General features: G+C 29.1%; 3 protein-coding genes across 3 annotated transcripts; 2 read left to right on the top strand and 1 right to left on the bottom strand.

The window, feature by feature from the left end:
• Positions 1-8,669: 8,669 nt before the first annotated feature.
• PID2 (AGC (cAMP-dependent, cGMP-dependent and protein kinase C) kinase family protein) lies at positions 8,670-10,778 on the bottom strand. The gene is made up of 2 exons (XM_089724564.1): positions 10,045-10,778; positions 8,670-9,695 (listed from the first exon to the last, which is right to left on the bottom strand). The coding sequence occupies exons 1-2, from the start codon at positions 10,608-10,610 to the stop codon at positions 8,774-8,776; spliced, it is 1,488 nt and encodes a 495-aa protein (XP_089580690.1). The 5' UTR covers positions 10,611-10,778; the 3' UTR covers positions 8,670-8,773.
• A 7,883-nt stretch (positions 10,779-18,661) lies between these two features.
• Positions 18,662-19,867, top strand: LOC149494449 (plastid transcriptionally active protein). Its single transcript, XM_089725100.1, has 4 exons — positions 18,662-18,937; positions 19,046-19,194; positions 19,300-19,365; positions 19,589-19,867. Exons 1-3 carry the CDS (start codon positions 18,812-18,814, stop codon positions 19,340-19,342), a joined length of 318 nt encoding a protein of 105 aa, XP_089581226.1. The 5' UTR covers positions 18,662-18,811; the 3' UTR covers positions 19,343-19,365; positions 19,589-19,867.
• Positions 19,868-21,471: 1,604 nt separating this feature from the next.
• LOC149494448 (uncharacterized) lies at positions 21,472-22,628 on the top strand (the record flags this gene model as incomplete). Its single annotated transcript, XM_089725495.1, has 1 exon — positions 21,472-22,628. A coding segment is annotated over exon 1 (1,026 nt), but the record flags the coding sequence as incomplete, so codon positions are not given.
• Positions 22,629-22,633: the final 5 nt, after the last annotated feature.

The following is a 22,633-nucleotide window of genomic DNA, read 5'->3' as shown; positions in this document are numbered from 1 at the left end:
CTTCAATTCTAAGTTCTCTCTTCTTTCAGTAGTCACTTGTTTTCTGTTTTTGTCGGTTTGATTCTTTTCTGTGTATATTCTTTTTTTTTTATTATTATTATTTCAAATTTTAGACTGACAAGAGACAACAGTAGGTGTTTAATGTCGCTAAGAGGAACAGTTTGGGAACAGTTTGGGAGCAAAGTGGAAAATATTTCTTGGCACGTAGATTATAGACACAGTAACGATTGGGTACTGGGAGGTAAAATTTTTGACCATGAGAATCAACTCTCCACCCCCATTTAAAAGAAATGAGTGACCAACCACTAATCCCAAGATATATTTCTATTTCATAACATTTGTTTATCATGATAATAATATTCAGTTCAATAAGCTAAAATTGGACGATTATATTAAAATATAAAAATCATTCCTAACGAGGGTTGAGATGGATTGTTCGACATTTTTCCTCTTTAACTTTACATTAATTTACCTCTATCCAAACACGACATTTTTATAAAGTTCAATTTTCATGAACGGAGGAATACTTATCTCTTAACGAGTGGATTTTAATGCGAATAGGATTTTTTTTTACCGAGTGCTAGAGATAAAAGTGGTAATACAATATATATATATATATATATATATATATATATATATATATATATATATATATATAAACATTATCCACTCGTGTTCTACACTATCGACAGAGAATCTATAAAAATAGTTAACTAGTAATATTTTCAGGTACAAATTCATTTCTTGAAAGTGGAAACTCTGTTTCAATTTTTCTTGATTCATTGGTCAGAGCCGCTGGTTTAGTACAAAGCAGCCTAAGAAACCATGGGTAGTCGATCGACCTTCATGTGCGTGGTTGAGCAACTCTCATTAGATTAGTGCACACTTCTTGTTATGGACGGCTTAGATTGATGGATCGCCTGCTTTCACTGCACGGAGCTAGAGCTTTTTTGGGTTTGGTGGGTGTGGTTGTGAACTGTCTCTTTAGTCTTTACTCATTATATTTTATAGCGCATTTTAGATCTTTTGATGCTGTTTGTTTGACACGTATACATGGATGGGGATGGCAGTGTTTTTTTTCAACATTTAAAGCAATTAATCAATTATTGGATTTTACTTCGCCTTTTAGTCGGCTAATTTTTAATTAATTTTTGAGGTGTTGGGCCTTTTGTTTGGCCCAAGAGTTCAAGTATGGAGGGTTTTGTCATTCCAAATTTGGGCTTATGGGCTTATCCCTCTTCTTTTCTTTATCTGAGATGGCATATCCTTGTCCTCTTCTTTGGCTCCATTTCTTCTCAAAAAAATAATGTACGGAAATTTTTCTTTAATTTTTTAATTATTAATTAAATCATTTTAAAGAAAAATGATATTTAAAAAAATAAATATTTTGTAAACATTTTATAAAATTATTATAATTTTATGAACACGCATATATTAATCTACTAATTACCAATAATTACTATCATATATCGCTACTAATCAACACAAATCACTGATTATTGCTCTTCTATCAAAATTTATCACATGCATTTCCATTTCATACTTTAATAATTTTTTCCATTCATTATTATACACAATAATTATTATACATTCTGTACTATTGACAGCAATTACAACAGTTTCAAACAGTCCATCGAAAGACATTACAACTCACAAGGAAAAGGATACAAATTATATTAAACGATTATATTAAAAGCAAATTATTTTTTAGAACTCTAGGCAGCTTGTATATAATTGTATTATTTTTACAAGGTTTGCCCTCTAGATTCTAGAATGTGACATTTTTCTGATTTGCAACCTTGAGTTTTTCACCATGACGCATGCTAGAAGACCAATGAAAAAGAAAAGAAGAAAGAAGTAATTTTCACTCCAAAAGATGGACAAGTCAAAAGCTAGATGCAAAATTTGAACCCTTTGATTAGATGCCTACATCTTTATTTATATCCACTTAGCATGCCTTTCTTTTTCCTGTAAATTAGGAAGTTTCTGGCTGATTTTGCGCTTATTGAAATTTTATTTTATTGTTAATCACTTTTTGTTCAACCTTATTGTTATTATTAGCTGCGTGATTGAGATATTTCGAGTTTAAATTTTAATTTAAATCAAATTAATTAATATTTTTATTCTTAAAGGGGATGTTTATAGAATATAACTCTGTCTTATTTTATATAAATTAAATTATTTTTAAAATATGATATGATATAGGATATTAAAATATGTTTTTAATAAAAATTTCATATGTTTTGATAAATAATTTTTAGAACAATTGAATAAAATTTTTTTAATAAAATTTAGAATAATACTTTTTTCAAAAAATTATAGTTTTTTAATAGCATGCTTTTGCTATTATACATTGCTTAATATTGGTGCTGTTTTCAATATTTATTTATATCTATCTATCTAAATATATAAACGCTCAATCATATTTGATGATGTGGCATAATGTTAAGAAATGTAATTACTTATGTGTCACACCTTACCCTACTGTAAGACATGGCATGTCGCCCGTAATATAATTAATAAGCACTTAATTCTTATAAATGCTTACTAAGTATACTACAAGGGACTTAATCCTTTTAATTCCTTCATTTTTATATCTTGTAGCAAAATAATTTAGTTAGTAAATATATATAACTTCTTTTGGTAGATATTAATCTCAATATAATTTCTTAAACATATTATAAAAAAAACATAAAATAAAATGGTTCCATAACCTATAAGTCCATGGATGATTTAATTACATATTGGAGTCCTGTTTAAATCTTAGATACATAATAGAATGTAATTGTTCAAATATCATTCGGTCGTATGCTTTCAAAATAATCATTTTCCTCTTTAAAAACTTATGAATATAATTATAATTCATAAAGCAAATCCATTGAAAATATTTTGCAAAATCAATTTCATTTTGTTTAAATAAAAGTAGGAAAGGAATAATATACACTAACCTGAACTAGATGGCTCCCCTAGCCCTTTTCCTCTAGTAATCACCCTCTCCTCAACTCCCTTTCTCTCAGCAGCTGTAGCATGATATTAATACTCACATTAAGATCATACTACACAATGTACACACATGCACTTCTATAAGAATGTAAATTAAGCATTAGAATGTAGTCTCATGCTTTTTCTTTCATTTTCACTATACTTGTCCAAGTGTTATATGATCTGAGTTTAAGCATGAAACACTTCATATCCAACACTTAACCACATCCTAGACACAAAATACTAACAATGAAAACAATAGAAGTGAATAGCATGCTAAATTCGTTCAAGCTTTATGAAATGCAGAATTTCAGTATTTGAGTAGCTGGCATTGCGTTGACTATATCTTGAATTCCCCATATTCAATTGCCCTGAAATTTTGACAGCATGTTCCAAACATCTTAGGGTACTGTTCTGGAAAATTTCATAATTTTTAAAGCTCATTTGCATTTTTAAATGACATAATTATAGAATCTGAAGTTCAGTTTTTCTCATGCTGAGCAGCCTGCAGTGATTTACTTATAACTCCATTTCCTTTTATCCAATGGCCTTTAAATTTTAACACGACCTACCCAACATCTCAGCCTATCTCCATATCAAATTTCATAAATTTTGGAGTTCATTTGCTTAGTCAAATAGGTCAATTACAGAAGCTGAATGTCAGGCAGCATAACTGTAACATGTCCAACAATGATAAGTTTATTTAAGTATTCTCAACTCACTTCCAGCACAAATTCATGCAATCCAACTCTTCTATTACTGAAATAACATCATAATATAAGATATATCAGAGTCCATAGTTCATAGAATATCAAAACCAAACTCAAAATCATCCATCTTGGTGACTTATGCAACTTAGACTTTGAATTCATGCATAACTACTTTCAATCATCTTAAATCACCTTAAATCACTTCTCATCACTTCATCTTCACCAAATCAGATTACACAAACAAGCACCCCACTTCAAAGTTCATGGAATTCAAAAAGTAATCCATAGAAATGAAGGAGGAAGTGAAAATAACTAACCTTTTCTTAAGAATTACTTGAAAATTCTTTGATTTTCACCTTCTTTTTGCTTGGTTTTGACTCAAAACCCTCCTCCTCTCTTCTTGAACGGTTTGGCCTGCAACAATGAGTGAAGTGTCGTGGTTCTTTCCTCTTCTTCAATAAAATTATATAATAAACTTTATTAAAAATTCCTTCCATGTCCTTTAAATGCAAATTGCACTATAATCCTCCCTTTTGTTTTCCCTTCATCCTTTGGCACTCTAATCTTTTTAATCATTTTACTTTAGTCCTATTAGGTATAAACCAAGTGTATTTAATATTCTAAACTCCACTTGGTAAAAATCGTACGGAAATTACCGTTTTTCAGGCTTTTCAAGTAAAATCGTGTTTTACCGAGAAGTCATTCATCTTTCAACTCATTTTTGATTTCCTTTAAGCTTTCACATGGATTTGTAAAGATCAATTAATGTTTCATTTAATTAATATTAATATCCTCAATCTATAGTGTTTCCCATTATTTTAAGTTTTCCTTTTATTCGGATAACCGAATTCATCGAAAAAGCTAAAATAGAAAGAACTACTAAATTGAGGATATTTATGTGGCTTTTTTTAATTTTTTTTCATTATTTTCTAATTTGAAAAAACTAAATTATAAAACTCTTCATTTTCTTTTTTCAACAATTATTATCCCATAACAACTGATTTTTTTCGATTTCTTTTTAATAATTAATAAACTAAATAATAAGTTTATTGTATTAATGATAAATGCATTGTATTTATTATTTGTTCAATTTAACTATATATTCTCAATTATTAATAATATATGGTTGTTAAAAAGTAATGTTATTTAAAATTTTTCAAAAACAATAAACTTGTACATCCCGCGCAACACGCGGGCATTTGACTAGTTGTTTTTTAATTATTAGACTTACTAGTTAATCCGTAGTTAACTTGTATGTATTCAGCAGGAAAATTATGGAGTAATTACAGGTAATGAAAGAATTAGGAGTGATCAGCAGTAACACCATCTCTTCCTAGATTTTAAATATTTTTAAAATTCATCTTATAAAATATAAAAAATTTTACATTTTATCTTTAAATCTTTTTTTTTTTTTGAGTTTTTCAAAATATATTTTTTTTTTTTGGAATTATGTTTTCGTCACCATTCCATACCTTCTAATTCTTCACGTAAAGACAATGATGGATATTTTGGATGATTTCACAAGTCAACTGAAGTCCTGGGGTATTAACAGCATATATATGAAATGAACAAAAAGAAAAGATAAACGAAACCCATCACTTTCTCAATGGGCAAAGCAAGAAAGAAAAAGAAGGGTTGCGCGCATGCTGCTGCAGGCAAAGCTTACAGCAGTTTCAGTCCAAAAATTGCCGTGAATGGCACAGGCAATTTGGGTTTTCGTTGAAAGGTTTTTCCTTTGTTTCACCTTTTTAGCTCCTTGACTATATTCATGTAATTCTTCGAGGTTTGACGTCCTCTCCATCAATCAATTCATGTAATTCTTTCTTCCCTGATTAACTATATTCTTTTATGATTATAAATATTTTTCTTTGATACGACAGTTTGATCTAGACATTACTACCGGTTAATTTTAAATCTGAACTGAACCGTATTGTAGATGAACTAAAACTAGATCGAAACCGTCGATTTAAAGTTTTGAATCGGAACCGACAGTTCAAGGGCCGATTGAGATTTATATAAATGTTAAAATCTAAATCTAAACCGGTTGAGAATCAGCGGTTTTAAATCGGTTCGAACCGAAAATTTTCTATTTTTATTTTCAAAATGATAATCATTTAGTCTATTTTATATATCTCTAAAAGTCTTAATAATATTTTAATACATGATATACTTTACTTAAGATTTTTTTTTTTTTTTAAAATACACTTTACTTTAAAAGTTAAAAATCTAAAAAGTAAAATGATAAAAAAAAGAGAAATATTTAGTCTAAATTTATATTGTTTTTAGCTTTTTTTTTTTCCTTTTAAAATATTTACTAAGTTCAAAATTACATTCTTGTGAAGCATGTTTTAATTAATAACATTTGGACAAAATAAAGTGATAATTTATTTGATTATTTTGTAAAATTAATTAATTTTATTCTTGTATGAGTATGGTCATTCTAAAATTTATCAAAACTTTTTAAATTCTTATTAATATTTTCCAAACAAAGATGTAACATTAAAATCGATTTAAAAAAAAAAAAAAACATATATCTTCTGAAACCGTGATGAGAACTGTCAATTCATCTTAACCGCACTGGAACCAGACGAAACCAGAACTGAAGAGAAACCAGAGGTTCAAGGGCCAGTTTAGGTTCAATATTTTAAAATTTTTGAACTGGCCATGCCTAATTTGATCGGCTGTAGGAAAACAAATTTTACTTTTAAAGTGTTTATTTTAGTATAATTTATAATTCTTTAAATTTTTACTCGAACAGTAGTTAGTATCGGTCCAATTTACTGATTCTTATTCAATTCTCACTGATATTTATCCGGTTTGTAAAATTTATTTTTTATGATGTCAATCTGAACAAACCATATGCCAATTTTCAATTAAATTAGTCGAATTGTTCGATTCAGCCTCATTCAAAATCATGATTTTAATATAAATTACCAATTGTTATTCAAACAATTTTTGCGTCTTAATATTCTTAGAATACTATTCAATGAAGAAGAATCTTAATTCACAATCAAATAAAATATATGTATATTTTGATTTCTTTTTATCATTTTGTAGTATTTTTTAAATTTTAATGAAAATAAGGTGAGATAATTGGTAGGTTTTTCACATCAAATTGAGGAATTTTAGGAGAATGTTAGACAAGTGATCATATATATATATATATATATATATAGGACCACATAGCTAGCTGGAAGCTTTCTTATCTTCTAAATCATCTCTTCAAAATAACTTTATACTCATGCACTATGTAATACATCCATTTCCATCTACAAAAAGGTTTTGATTGGACTCCAACAATCTTTATGCATATGATTAGTCATTGAAGCAGATTTTGATTTTTTTTTTTTTTTTTTTTTTTACATACGTGATCCAATGGGCAGGGAGAACACATGGGCTACATGGTAAGCGTAGCCCTTCCCTTTAAATAACATTCACCAGATTAATGATAACTTTTATGGTGTGAAAAATTCAAACTTTCTACATTTTTTATAATACGGTGAAAAAACCAATTAGACTATATTTTTTTAATTTTGAAAAAGAGGAAAAATAAATTTAAATATTTTATCTAATAATCACATATGTATTTAATATCAGGCTAACTCTCTAAATGCAATTTGAACACATATATTGTAGTAGAAATAGAGGGTGACTAAAAGTGGTATCGTACCCTAATTTTAAAATTTTTTTGAATTTTACCTTATAAAATGTAGAAAATTTTACATTTCATTTATAACATATTGATTTTTTAAAAATTTTCCCCTATAAATTTTGAAATATTTTTGTCTGCCCTAAACATTTTTCCTGGTTCTGCCAATATATATGGATCTAGGTAACTAGGCAAATGTATATACAAAAAGGCAAAGGAAAGGAGCGGGGAGAAATGATGGAGTTTTTGTTTCTTTCCTTGAATCGGTGAAAGGACATGTGAATGTGTTGCAATGAAAATGGTAATCTGCAAATACTAAATACAAAAGAAGGAAAGAAAGGAAAGGAAAGGAAAAGAAAAGCTTCCATTGATTTCATTCCTTTTTATTATTATTATTATTATATTATAATATTTACCATCATTAAGGAACTGCCATAATTGTCATCACATGACTTCATATATTTCTCATGAGCCTCACATTGCCACAATTATGGGATCTTCTCCTTTTACACGTAAGCCCCGCACATTAAATATCACATCTACTATATGATTAAACAAATATTAATTAATTAACATCATAATGGCCCTTTAATTAAATAATATAATCATCTTTCCTAAAAAATAAATTAAATAATATCCCATCATTTAAATTATATATATTAACATTGATATATTGTTATTTTCAAAAAAAAAAAACATTAATATATTGTTTGATTAGTCGACATGGATTGCATCTTCAACAAATTTATCAAAATTTGAAATTATTTACCATAAAATGAACATAAACTGTCACGAGATGTAAACTAAAAAGAAAAAATTATTTATTTTCCAATAATTATTCTGAAGTCACCTTGCATACATTAAAATTAAAATTCTGATAAATCTTAAAAGTAATCTACTTAGTATTTATTAATATTACACTTCATATTAATTAATTATATATATATATATGCTCCTTCCGTTCTAAAATATAAATTATTTTAAGGTGATTATTTTGTCCTAAAATATAAATTATTTTGAGTATTTTAAGAAGTAATAAATGATATTTTTCTAATGTTATTTTTATTTATATTATATACAATTACTACCTTCACAAGTTACTCTTGATTTTAAAATAAAAAATAATTTGGTCAAATTATTATTGTTTTGTTATAATTTAGTAAAATTAATTGCTTACTTAATCTCCGTGTAAAAATTTTAAACGATTTATATTTTGAAAGAGAGGAATTACTTCGTATTAAAAATTAACATAATGGATATCATTTTATTATTAAATAAAAAATAAACAATATTATAATAATTATATTCATAAATGTCTCACAAATAAGTAGGGAAAACAGAGGAAAACAACTCTATATATCAATATTTGGTGTCATACATGATATATTTTTTTTTCTTCCTGTTTTACCTATTTTTATTTACATTTTCTAGTTTAGAAGAAATCAAAATGATGATGATGATGATAGGGGATCTGATAAGGTGCTTCTCTTTCTTTCTTGCTCAACTTTGGTATATGATGAGGATGAGCAGCAGAAGCAGCAGCAGATCTACTAATCTTGCAAATATCATTAGGCACCTCTGGTGGCCTAACTGACCTAATCAAAGCCCAATTAACACCTTTGAAGAACTCATGCCTTTTGATTTCAACTGAACCTTTTAAGCTTCCAATTCTTTTCTTGGGATTCTTGATAAGAAGTTTGCTTATAAGATCTTGAACTTTGACCATTTCTTCAAATTCTTTGTTACTGCTAACAACAATTCTTGGAAAAGTTAAGGGCTGTTTAAGAATATTAATTAAGGTCCTTTCATTATTTTCACCTTTGAAAGGAGTCCTTCCATATAACATTTCATACAAAAACACCCCTAATGTCCACCAATCCACCGCACTTCCATGGCCTTGCCCTGATATAACTTCTGGTGCTAAATACTCATGGGTCCCGACAAATGATTTGGATCTTGCGTTGATTGGTTCAGCTACTAATTCTGGATCGTTAATTTCTTGATGATGATGATTATCAACTCTTTCTGTTATTGTTGTTACTCTTGTTGCTTTCTTTTTCTTGTTTCTGGAAGATGAGAAACAAGAAAGTACAGGCTGTATTGGTGTGGTACAAGATGGTGTAAAACAAGCTTCGTTCTTGTAATCTTGATCAATGGCTTCTATTTTGCTGTTGTTGGGCTTAGATGACTGTAAGAGCCTTGGAACGACGTCGCATTTGAGAGAAAGATCGAAATCTGAAAGCATTATATGACCATCTTCTCTTACAAGAACATTTTCTGGTTTAAGGTCTCTGTAAACAATTCCCATCATGTGAAGATACTCTATGGCTAGGAGGGTCTCAGCAGCATAAAACCTGCACATAATTAATGTACAGCGATTAGTTTACTGATTAATGAAACAGAATAATTGGTTTAATTAAGACTAATTATATGTCATTATTAGTCGCATTCCCATTTCATTTTGAAGCAGAATAAGTACAAACACACTAATTATGTTCTTTAAAAGTGGATAAACGCTAATTATATGTTCATTTAATATAATAATGCTTGCAGCTAAACACCATAATGACTCTAATTATACTGAGTCAAAGCTGGCTCAGTGGTAACTAGTTTTCTAATACCACTGAGTCAATTTCATCGTCGACTCGGTAATATTGTAGTTGACAATTTAATTAAGTCTAATCAAAACAAAATCTTACTTACTTAGCAGAAGAAATGGAAAAACGTCTTCCAGCTTGGCGTTGTCTAGCAGCATACAAATCTCCACCAGGACAGTACTCCATGAGCAAACAAGAGTAATGGGAAGCTTCAAACTCAGCATATAAAGTAGGCAAAAAAGGGTGATCAAGCATACCCAGAATCTCCTTCTCCATTTCAGCTCTCTGCAACTTATTTCTTATAGCAAGAGCTTCTTTATCCACGACTTTCATGGCGTAAAAGCACTGAGGCAAACCCACTACAGGGTTTCTTATCTGGCAAAGATACACATTTCCTAAATCACCGCTACCTAATCGGCGAAGAAGACGAAAATGGTCGAGTCCAACTCGGCCATTAGCTATCTGCAGCCGTTTTATAGCTTCCCATGCAGCCTGGTTGGCTTTGTGTGGTTTTTGTGTAGAAGAGATTGAAGATTCGGAAGTGACAGATACGGAGCTCCGGCGGCTACCGAAGCTGAGGTTGCTCATCCAGCTCCGGCTAGAGTCCGGTATGGTTATTGAAGAAGAGCTACTGTCGTAGTCAGATTCATCTCTGAGTGTTATGGCGGCCATTGTTACTGTTGGGGCATGTAGGAGAAGGAGAGGAGAAAATTGGAAGGTTTTGGTTTTGTATTGTTTTTTGGGATTTAGAGGTTATTATATGGAGTTGGAAGGTTAGCAATATGGGGTTTTGTAGCACATGAAAAAATAATTGTGATTGATCAAAAGAAAGTTACTAACTGTTACTTTTGTTAATAGACTTAGAAAATAGCCCATAGCAACTTTAAATAGGAAAGCACCTATTGTTTTCATTTTTTTCCATTTATGCCCCTATTTTTTTACAAATTTTCAGTATTGTCATTATTTGTCTCTTTCTTTCTTTTTTTTTTTTTTAAATTATAGATATTTTTATGAAAAAAATAGTGGGCAGGTCTAATGTAGTTAATAGATAATTGAAAAGATAACAGTTGCCAAGAAAACTTTATCCAAATTTTTTTAACATTCTGCTTTAATTATTACATAGAAGAATAAAATACTAAAAATTAATTAAAATGATTAATTATACTTTTATGTTTAATTGCAGATATTTTTAATTATAATAGTAAAAAATCTAACAATAATAATTCCTTTTATCAATAGCAAAAATTGGTTATTTACTTTGCTTTTTAGATTTAGTTATTTAAATTAATTAATTCAATTTATTTTATAATATTAGGTAATTTTGATTATAATTTTCCTTTTTTTATAAAAAAGAAGCCAATTTTTTTCTAAAAATAGAACTCAACAAACTAAATCAATTTGATTTAATTATACATTCATTTAATTTAGGTTTGATTTATTAAAAGCATTTAGTGTTGAGGCTCTATTACCATCTTAAAATAACATATTCCAATCAATACGTAATAAGCGATCTTAATACCCGTAAGAGTGAAAATATAAGTTTGAATATCAGTAAGCACATTTTGTTAAAAGCGTAAAAAATTTTTACACTTTACGGTTCGAGAGAAATTATACATACACACAGTTTAAAAAAAATTATATATCTTGATTATAGATATTAAAAAGAACTGAACCCAACTGGCTTTTAGCATATCGATTTAAAAAAAAAAACAATTATTACAATAATTAATAACTATTACAATAGTAAAATTATTTGATTGAGGGATAGGTATTAATTAGGAAAGCATGCAGAATCAGCTGACACAAGCACTAGGCTTTGTTCTCTCTAGCCAAAAAGTGACTGCCAGAAAGGAATGCTGAGATATCCATCACCGTTATCTTTTTAGTGTTTAGTGGTATCCAATGGTCTGTAAAACCACATCATTATTTTTGGTTTTTAATGCATCAAAATTAGTGAGAGTTTCCAATTTAATTATCTCTTAAATTCTGTGCCCGTGGCATTTTTGTTATTCTAAACCCAAAAATGTCCCTTCTGGAAGCCAGACGGTCAAAAAGCTTTTCTTCTTTTCTCTTTAAAAAGCGTTGCGTTTGCACCGATTTTCAAGATGCGTTTTCCAACCATGCAATTGACTAATAAAAATTACAAAGGCATCTGCTGATCCCAACGGTGTCGTATTCCTCACAAAACGGTGTCACTTAGTCTTATTGAATAATCCTCCTTTTGAACGGCAGTTGTGTCACTTTCACTTCTTAGGCTCAGGAAATCAATTTAAAGTGAAAGATAGTATTCGTGGCTAATTCTCAATAATAGTAATAATGATAAATCTCATTAGTTATTTCAAAACTCTCTATTGGTTAGAGTTCAAGTTTTAAAATTACAGTCTATGATAAAAATACGTTCAATTTTAAAATTTTCAACTATTATTACAATTTGGAACCTTTGTTTTAAAACAAAATAAATATAAAATTATAATTGGGGATGAAAGCGGTACCATAATTTTATATTTCGCTCTAATCCATTTAAAAAGTACATGAATAGTTATAAATTTGTTTGAAATATGCATTATTATCCGTAATGGATACAGGTAGAATAAAAAGTTGGATCTTTCAGTATCTGCAACCTGTTATCCGCTGTATTAAACAAATTTGGCAATAAATACTAGTGAGTACTTTATCTATTATTAGTAAAAAATATATTTTAAATAAATTTGAATTTTAATAGTTTAAGATCCATTTAAAGATACTTTAAACAAGTTTTAAACCAATACATGTAGTAAAATTTTAAACGGATAATAACTCAAAATTTGCGGGAATCACCCACCTTCCATCCCTAATTATAGTCTATGATAAAAAATATTTTCCATTTTAAAAATTTTCAATTATTATTACGACTCGAAAGCTTTATTTTAAAACAAAATAAATATGATATTTTTTTTATTTGCACACAAAAACATATTCAAATTCGTTTATACTTAATATTATATTAAATAATATTATTAACTATTGCAATAACCGGCATTTGTTTTAATAGTCATTAATTAAATGTTGGCTTAGTAATAATTGAGGATGTACTCTCTCAATCTCTATAACAGTAATGCAAAACTTATAAAATAATTATATAAAAGAATCTCATATGTTAAGTTAATGCATTCAAAAAAAAATATTATATAGTTATTTTAGTGTTTTCAGATTTTTTTTTTAGTATTAGGGGATTTCAATCTGCAATTATTGTTAAATCGTATATGCACTTATCACTAGATTATACGTTGCGTGTTGTGTTTTTAGATTTTGATTGATGGGGAAAGATAGTTTTCATATTTATCAATTAAACTAATTTTATTAAATTACTAAGAGCTCGTTTGGAATAAATGAATTTTACAAAATTTTGTGGAATTCATTTAGAAATCTAAAATTTTGTGTTTAGAATGAAAAAAAATATAGATTTGAATTCTACGAGTTGAATTCTATAAAATTGCGCATGCCTAACTCAAATTCTACAAAAATTGATGAAATTTATAAATGAATTTCACAAAATTGATTATTAAAATATTTATTGACAAAATTACCCTCCAAATTGTAATAACATTTTTTTTTAAATTCAATAATAACGTTAGTTTGTATTTTTTTTAAAATTTTAATCCAGTAATGACGTTTTTTTTTTTAAGTACAGTGATAATGTTAGTTATTATTATTATGAAACTATAAAAACCATAAAAACCAAGTATCAACAATTATTTTGAAGTGCAATTAAAAATAATAGTAACATTCTTAATATTTTTTTTAGTTTCTAAATTAATTACTTAAATCAACTAATTTTTTTCATCAATTAAAAATAATTATTATTACCAATATTACTATTTATATAATTAATTAATTAGCGTGGAATATTAGTGTACTTATTTATATGAAATTTATTATGGATATTTTAATAAAAAAATGACAAGTTATTATATTGTACATAATAAATATAATTGGTGTTTGTTATTTATTTTTGTTAAATTATTATATCAAAGGTGTTATAAGAAACAAAAACAAATAAATTTTCATTTAAGAATTTATTCCAAATATAATTTTGTAGAATTCAATTGAATTCCTTATTTTAAATTGTAGCATACTAAACATGAAAAATGCATTTCCAATGAATTCTACAACCATGATTTATTGTTACAAACGAGATGTAAAGATGGATATGAAAATAAAATTATTATTAATATTGTTAAGATTAAAAATTTAAAAAAAAAAAAAAGCCAAGAAGGAAGGAAGGAATAACACGAAGCATCCGTGAGTAATATTGATTGCCACCTCAAATAAATGGTTCGAATAGGTTAGGTTGGGGAACCCATTTAGACTAGTAGATGAATAGGTGAGTGTTGAAATTGTAATGATCTTTTTATGATGTTGTTGTGATGCTTGTGAGTCCATTTGGCTCTCCTCATGCCACTTTTGTACCGTTGATAGTAACTCTTCCAATGGTATCAATTATATCGGAATAAGTTGAACTTTTCAATCAAAGGTGAGGAAATGTGATCAATGTTGAACTTTCTTAAATCAAATTCTTTTAATATTCCCATTGTTTTCTTTTCTAATTTGTTCAATTATTTTTTTTCTTTTTTAGGGTTGTAATAGTTTTGTTTGTAATTGTAATCACTAATTAATCTAATTCATTGTAATTTTACTTATAATAAATAGGACAATTGAGCACTACAACACATTGTTAGACCAATATTAGAGTCGTCAATCCACTGAATTAAACTTAATCCTGCTCGTGATACATTATTAGATCAATGGAATCGTCAATCCATTAAATTAGATTTTAATCATGCTCATGTCTTGAAACATTTCGATCTATCATTAAAAAGAATTGAGTGATTTTCATTCAGATCAATCTACTATTAGTTATGCATATCACATTTTAAAATTGAAGGTGAAAATTTAAATTACATTCATATACACGTGAGTGAATAAGATCAACTATTTAAAATTCGGAAAGTGAAGTGTAGAATCCTTAATGATAAAAACTTTCTATTTGCTTGGAGAAATGAAATACCTCTAGCAACTTGTTGTGAAGAGAATTTTGACTCATCGTTTTCTTTAATATTAGCATTTTGGTGCACTAAATGATTCTTTAGAATAAAATCACAATGCAAACTCAAGGAATATTGATTTGAAGCATTGATTTATAGCTTTATTCTTCACCTAGCTATATAAATTAAAATTTAAAATATGTCAAACATCTTTTCATTTTCAAATTTCAGAAGCGAAACTCTACATTTAATGAGCTGTAATAAAATATATAAAATATATGTTATAATTAAAATATTATAACAATATACTATAGAATGCATTTACTCATATCGCATTACGATTCAACAAATGTCAAATGATAAATATAATGTTAGATGCTTTATGTAAAGTAATAAAATTTTATATTTATAAAATAATAATAAAAAAAATAAAGGTGAGACCATGGAATTACAGCCAGCTTCTTTTCATACAACAAACAACTCAAAATTAAACACGACAGAGAACCTAGCTAGAGAGATGGAGAAAGAGTCATTTTGAAATTGTTTCAACTTTACAATGATTAATTAATTACTACCCTATATGTGAAAATATGATGCACCTAATCTCATTTTAGCTTTGATTAGATAGCAAGGAGCGTCCGATTCGTGGGGTTGTTGTTGGCTTTAATGTCACATTCCCTATGATTATTACCTCGTGGTTAAATTATTACATTCACAATTTTTAATCATTACCATTTCATAACAAAATCCATCAAAATAGTAGCACTATATAAAGTTTCCACATCACCAGCAGGCCAATGGATAAATAGATAAACAGAAGTCCACTGTATTTTTAGGTGAATTTTATCTGTAAAATTAGAAATTTAAAATTAAAAATTACAGAATTTAAAAAATTTTATTTAAGGTTCTATTTGTTTTCATAGAATAATTTATAGAAAAATATTTTTCACAATTTTTATTATTTAGGCTAGGAATATAAATCAACAGAAAATATATTCGTGATTAAAAGAAAATTAAGTTATTTTTAAGGAAAATGACTTCTCATTTTCAAGAAAGGAAAATACTTTTCCAAATATTGATAAATTTATTAATAATCAGTACCCACTACCATCAGTTACCATTCACCATAGGCCACTATCAGCCACCATCATCAGCCACCGATGACTTTCATAGTTTACTATTTTTTTGCATTTTTTATATTTAACAGTAAAATTTTTAAAATACAAAATTTGTACTATTTAGTAATATTTTTAGGGTCTTACAAGTTAAAGATTTTTTTTTTACTTATTTTCAATATGGCAATCAATCGATGAATGAAAAATAAATAATTTAAAAAATATTTTTTAAAAGTAAGTTATTTTCCAAAAATAAACGAATCATTCGTATCATCTCAGCACAATTAAAAAAAAAACTGAAATACCTTTAGTACATGGGCAACATATAAAAAAGATGGAAAAAGATAAAATGGGTTTTGATTGAAGATATTGCAGAAGAGATAAAACCAAATCTTGTGCCCCATTTGATGGGATTTGAACTTTGTGAATACTCTCTTTTGGATTTTGCTTAATTTGTATGTTTCATATAAACTAATAATAAAGTTTTCTTTTTCTTTTCTTTGATTTCCTTTCATTGCTTCACTTTTCTCTGCAAGATCTTATCATATTCACTTTTGGTTGCGATTTCAGTTAGCAGACCCAACAAAATTTGCAGTTCTGCTTAGCGGCAAACATATAGGAATACTCAAACCTCCATCACTTGCTCCATACATTCTTCTCCCCCTTCCTTCCTTCCTACCTACCTTATATCCATCCATGTCCTTCAAAACTACACCTACTTTCCTATTTCTCATTTTTTGCTAATTAAATCTAATAATTTTTCTCACTCTAATTTTATTCGTAGTATAAAAAATATTTATAAATATTATAATTTAGAACATTTAATTTTAAATGAAAATTAAAATTTAGAACATTTAATTTTAGAAATAAATTTTGGTCAATTTTTAAATGATCATATAAGATTAATAAGGAGAGCAATTTTCTGATTAAAAAAAAAAAAAATTAAGTATAAAGTCTGGAATGTGTTTGTTTGGGAAGTAAGATGGTATGGGCAGAGATATAGAGTTGTCAAGCAAAAAGTAAAGAAAGACAAGAAGTTGCAGAAGATGAGGAAAAGAGTCAAGAATTAACATCCAAAAACTCAGCAGAAGATGGCCAACCTGACAACCCCACAACACTATGTAACAACTTAGTGCATCTGTAGTTATTTTTGAAACATTCAGTGAAATTCAAAGGGGGTATGGATGTCTATACTGATCTTTTTTTTATTTTTTTATAATCACAAAGTGTAATTCTCTCGTAACGTAGAGCGTAATCAAATGCATTTCTAGTGCAATTTCACAATAAAAATGTATTTAATTATATCCTATTATAACTTACCAAATGAGGCTTTGATGATGATGATGGTGATGAGAAATAATGGAGAAATTAAATTAATTAATATTATTCAAATATGGCCAGAAAAAAAATTAAAATGCCACAAGGCAATGCATGTGGTGAGCTTTACACAGTCATGAGAAATATAGACAAGCAGAAACTCTACATTTCTGTGCTTTTAGGGTTGAATTCAACAATTAACTTGTCCAGATAAATGGAGACATGATAAAATTTATGTATTAAAATAGAACAAATAATACTAGCATATATATATATATATATATATATATATATATATATATATATATATATCAGTTTCCTTAATTAATTAATTAAAGTCAAATGCATGCAGGTCAAAGAAGACTGTATGATTTGATTTTTGGCAGCTCTTTCAACATTAGTCAAATTATAGACAAATATATATAATATGTTTTCAATTATGAAAACATTTTCAATACCAATATTAAATCATGTTTGTGATTATGTGCTTTTGATTCAATGTATTAAACTAATTCCAAATTATTTAATTATTTCAAACTTCAATTGGGTTTGACTATATTTAATTTTCAGTTTTCTCAATTGAATTATAATATGAAGCTATTAATTTTATTTAAGTGAATCTTATATTATTATTATTTAATTTTAAATTATAAATATAATACATAATCAAAATTGGTAACATCTATCAATTCCTGCATACCACTTTTTTCTTTTTGAAAATTCTTTACATCTCAAAATTAAATAATTTTTAATTAAAAAAACACTACCGCAATTGACCTTAAAAAAACCTTAATTAGCAACATGCGAGTGTATTAATTTTTTCATAAAATTTGTTTAGCAATATGGTTGGAACTGTGTTTTCGAAAAACAAATCATTTAAAAAAATAATTTTGATTTCCTTAATAAATTATACTTATAAAGTTAGAAATTTAAATTTTAAAGTTATCAATGTCGAGAGAATTTTACCTTATACCACTTCATCCAAGATCGAAGACCCATGTCCAAACAAAAAGAAAGGCTCGTAAGGAATTGGGATGGGAGGGGCTTCTGAAAATACAAGTCTACAAATGGGCCTGGGTATAGCCAAGTTTTATCTCTTCCAATGTTTGCAAATTATAGGCCCATTGAATTTCAGTGCCTTGAAGCCCATTAACTATTAGCGATAATGAAAGAGCGAAGCTAAGCTTTACACTACATCATCCAAACAGCTACAGCCTGCAGTTTATTGCCACTCACCATTGCGTTTGACTCCAAAACGGTAGCGTTTTTTACTGATTATCAGAAAACTATAAAAGCACTATTAGCTTTTGACATAGCCTTGTTGGTCGCACTCGCTACACTTGTACGCGGCAAATTTATCCAGCTTCATGCGCAACTACTGTTCGAAGAAAATCCCGTGAGAATCTCGAACCCAGAAATGATTCCAAAACCTCTGCGGTCGCTTGCTGCTGGAACTGCTATTTTCTTGGGCGGTTTGGCCGCTATCAATATCACTTCCTCTATCGCTGTCGGCGCTTTTCGCTACGCTGCTGAGCTCAAGCTGGTAAATTTTTAAAACCAGAACTTTGTCATTTGTCTTTATTATTATTATTATTTATTTGCTAAGAAAAGTTTTTCACTTCTCTCTGTTTTGGAGCTTGTGTTTTTATAGAAAGCGAACGCAATGCCTTGTGGGATTTGCAGAGGAAAAGGGTTTTATATTTGCAAGTTGTGCAAAGGTAATGCTACTATAAAATGGTCGCCTTTGTATGATCCTATTGCTGTTAACCCTTGCCTTTGCCCTACATGTGAAGGTAACAGGTTAGTGATTTTCTATTCCTTGTTATCTTATGATTTATATCCTATTATCCATGTAGGGTATGGCATTCTGTGTTGCTTTTATTGACGATTTCTCATGTATTGCAGAGTCCAGCGCTGTCTAAACTGCCTTGGGAAGGGATACAGTTGAATTTTATATATAACTATATGGGGGTAAGCTTGTTTTTGCTCATTCTAGGACTTGTTGCTGCCTGCAATGCAGTAATTTACTTATTAATCGATATGTTCTGCTTAATTGTCAATGGGAATAAAATTAATGTTCTATTTAGGAAGCTGCAATGAATGATGATTGATATAAAGGACTAAAATTTGTTGAATGAAATCCTATAATGTTGTTAAGTCTCTTCTAAACAGTAGCCTGGATTTCATCCGACAGGGGTTTTCACTATGATGAATTTAAGTGCGGATACATGCACAGATGCAGCAGGATGATCATGACTTTATATGTACTTCCTTCCTTCCTTCCAAGCAATCATTTTACACTGTCCAGCACACCTCAATTGCACTGAGAAATTTGTACTTGACGATCAAACCACTTTTTATGCACCCTGTTTTGCCAAACTATGCACCTCTGGTCATCTATGATTTTAAGAGCCACCTAAGATACTTTCCTCTTGTCTCTTAATTAATAGATTGCATATACTAATTTAGCTTCTATGCTGCCCTTTCGTGCCAAGCATGTGTAGAATCAGTTCTTCTCTTTTCTTCACATTTTTTGCTTCAAGTTTTAAAGTATTGTGGTGGGATGATTGGTATCTACCCGCTACCATTTATATTTTTCACTTGCAGCATGTCTAACAAGCTTGTTTTTAAGAAATCAGGGATGCCAGAAAAATGTTGAGCTGCATATGTTATGATAAAATTGGAATTGAACCTTAACGCTGGAAATGTTTATGGTGTTTGGCAAAAATTTAAAGATTAACTATTCAAAATTATAATTTTTTATTCTATTAACATTAACATTTGACCTGCCAACCATTTAACATTTCCATTAATTGGATATTATTAAAACTTTCTTTTCTAAATAAAAATTAGCATATAAAAAATGTTTAACTATTTTAAACTTTTATAATTAGAATATATGAGGGTTGCTTTAAACTATTTTAAACAGTAAAGTTATTGCACTTGTGATTTGGATATCATGAGACTGTGTACATCAATCCTTCTTACTAATGTGAGATGTTTCGAGTACTAAATCATCTTTTTTTTTTTTTTAATTAGTATGTGAAATTCACCATAAAATAAAAAAATTAAGACTTCAAACTATTGTAGAACAAGCAGCAATCTCAAGCATTGGTGGTAACCAATCACGTCAGAATTATATGCCACAGAATGACAACGTAACATCTAGAAGATGAGCAAAATAGAAATTGTAAATGGAGAAAGATGGCACGTCTCGTATTCTTAAGTTTTTGTATTAACTATTGAAGAACAAAATGTATATTCTGCATTTAGAATCAACTGGTGCTAAGGTTTCCATTCTCCAATAGAAGATGATATGATATGTTCGGATTTTGTATGGAAGCCCATGGGCCGACCTGCACGTATGTCTAATTGCATTAAATCAATCTAAAAGGCTGAACACATAAAATCATCGGTGAATTTATTTTTGTGACACTTTTAACTTTTACGTTAATCAATTGAACACTTTAAATTATAAAATTATATCTATTAAGCACTTGCAGAATTATTCTATTAAATAATTTAACTTACAAAATTAGATCAATTATGCATTTATTATATAGTTAAAAAAAGATAAAAATTATTGTTTCAAAAATTATGTTAACTATACATGAAATCAATATTTTACATATAATAACCAAAACTCTAAAAAATTATTGCTATTAGTATAACAATATATGTAATGTTATAAAAATTTATAAGTTCAAGTGCAACATAGATTATTAATAAAATTCAGAGTGCCATAATATTAAAATTATAAAGTTAAATAGTGAATTTATGAATTTGCCCGGACTAAAATGAAAACAATGATTTGAGTACATAGACAAGTGTGAATTACATAATTGAAAGCTTACATTTTGATGAACTAAAACTTGCATGTAATATGTGTTACAATTGTTTATTTACAATTCCATGCATGGATCTTTTTTGTTAACTTTATCCATTTTTGTTTTTTTTATTAAAAGTTTCTAAGTTTCTTACTTCAAGATTCTCTCGAAAAAATCCGAATAGAAAAAGGGCAGGGAATAAAGAAAACACCTGAGCCTCAGAGACAGTTTGATGGCAAACTTGGCAATTTTCACTAAACTCAAGGGTCAAAAACCATAACCAGTTCAACAGTCCACACTCAACTATAAAATCACACGCGCACTCCTCCTCACTCTGCCATCACCATCCACACTCTTCTGACTTCTATTCTATGTATATCCATGAAAGAATCATCTGCCTCTCGTCTACGGCGAAAGCCGATCACCGTCTCTTCAAGAAAAATCAAGCTAGTTTGCAGCTTCAATGGCATATTCCATGTCAGACCACCCTCTAATAAACTCAGATACATTGGTGGCGAGACTCGGATCATTTCCGTCGACCGGAATATTGGTTTCTCTAAGCTTCGGTCTAAGATGTCCGATCTTTGCCCTAAATTACGCTCTTTCTCCCTCAAGTACCAGCTCCTTATTTCTGGGTCGGGTTTGGGTTCCGGGTCTGACCGTGGCCGTAACTCTGATAATGAGGCCGATACGGATGCTCCTCTTGTCTCGATTGCGTTGGATGAGGATGTTAGGTGTATGATCGAAGAGTATGATAAGCTGGAGTTGTACGGTAAGCACGCTAGGCTTTGGGTTTTTATTGTCTGTGATGATAATGACGAATGTGAAAGCGACAATAACAATACTAACAAAAATGGTAATAGGTTTGTTAAGGGAAATAATGATTTGTGTGTGAATTATCTAGAGAGTGATGGATTGAGAAACGGGGCTAAGGCCTGTAAAGTGCAATTCGATGATAAGGTGACTAAGACTAATACTGCGAAGGACGTTGGTAGAGTCAGGTTTAGTGATGATTCGTTGAGGAAAATGGTTTTGAGGCAGCAGTTATTAGCCAAACAATCAGAGGAAACGAATAGTGTTAGTGGTGTTAATTGCGGGGAATTTGCTTCTTGCGACGAGAATAATAAGCAGAAATATGAGCATCCACTTAGAGTTTTAGCATCCGAACCAAACACTTTATCTTCACGAAGGGACCTGTATCAGGGTAAGATTTTGGGTTATAGAATAGGGTATGCCCATTTGCAGGGAAGTGAGAGTTGTGGTTGTTTGGTTGAAAATCCAAGTACCCCCTTGTATCCGTTGAAACCAAGAGATGGAAATTTGCTTGTAGAGACGCATTGTTCGTCAGAGCAAAATTTTCAGGTTTTTGGTCGTGGGACAGGAATTGCTAATTCAAGTGCGACCTCTATACC

The sequence above is a fragment of the Jatropha curcas genome, chromosome 8 (assembly GCF_041381405.1).
Source record: "Jatropha curcas cultivar XTBG-Jc1 chromosome 8, XTBG_Jcur_1.0, whole genome shotgun sequence".
NCBI lineage: Eukaryota > Viridiplantae > Streptophyta > Magnoliopsida > Malpighiales > Euphorbiaceae > Jatropha > Jatropha curcas.
Note: the sequence above shows the minus strand (reverse complement) of the source record. Positions and strands in the feature narration are given on the sequence as shown.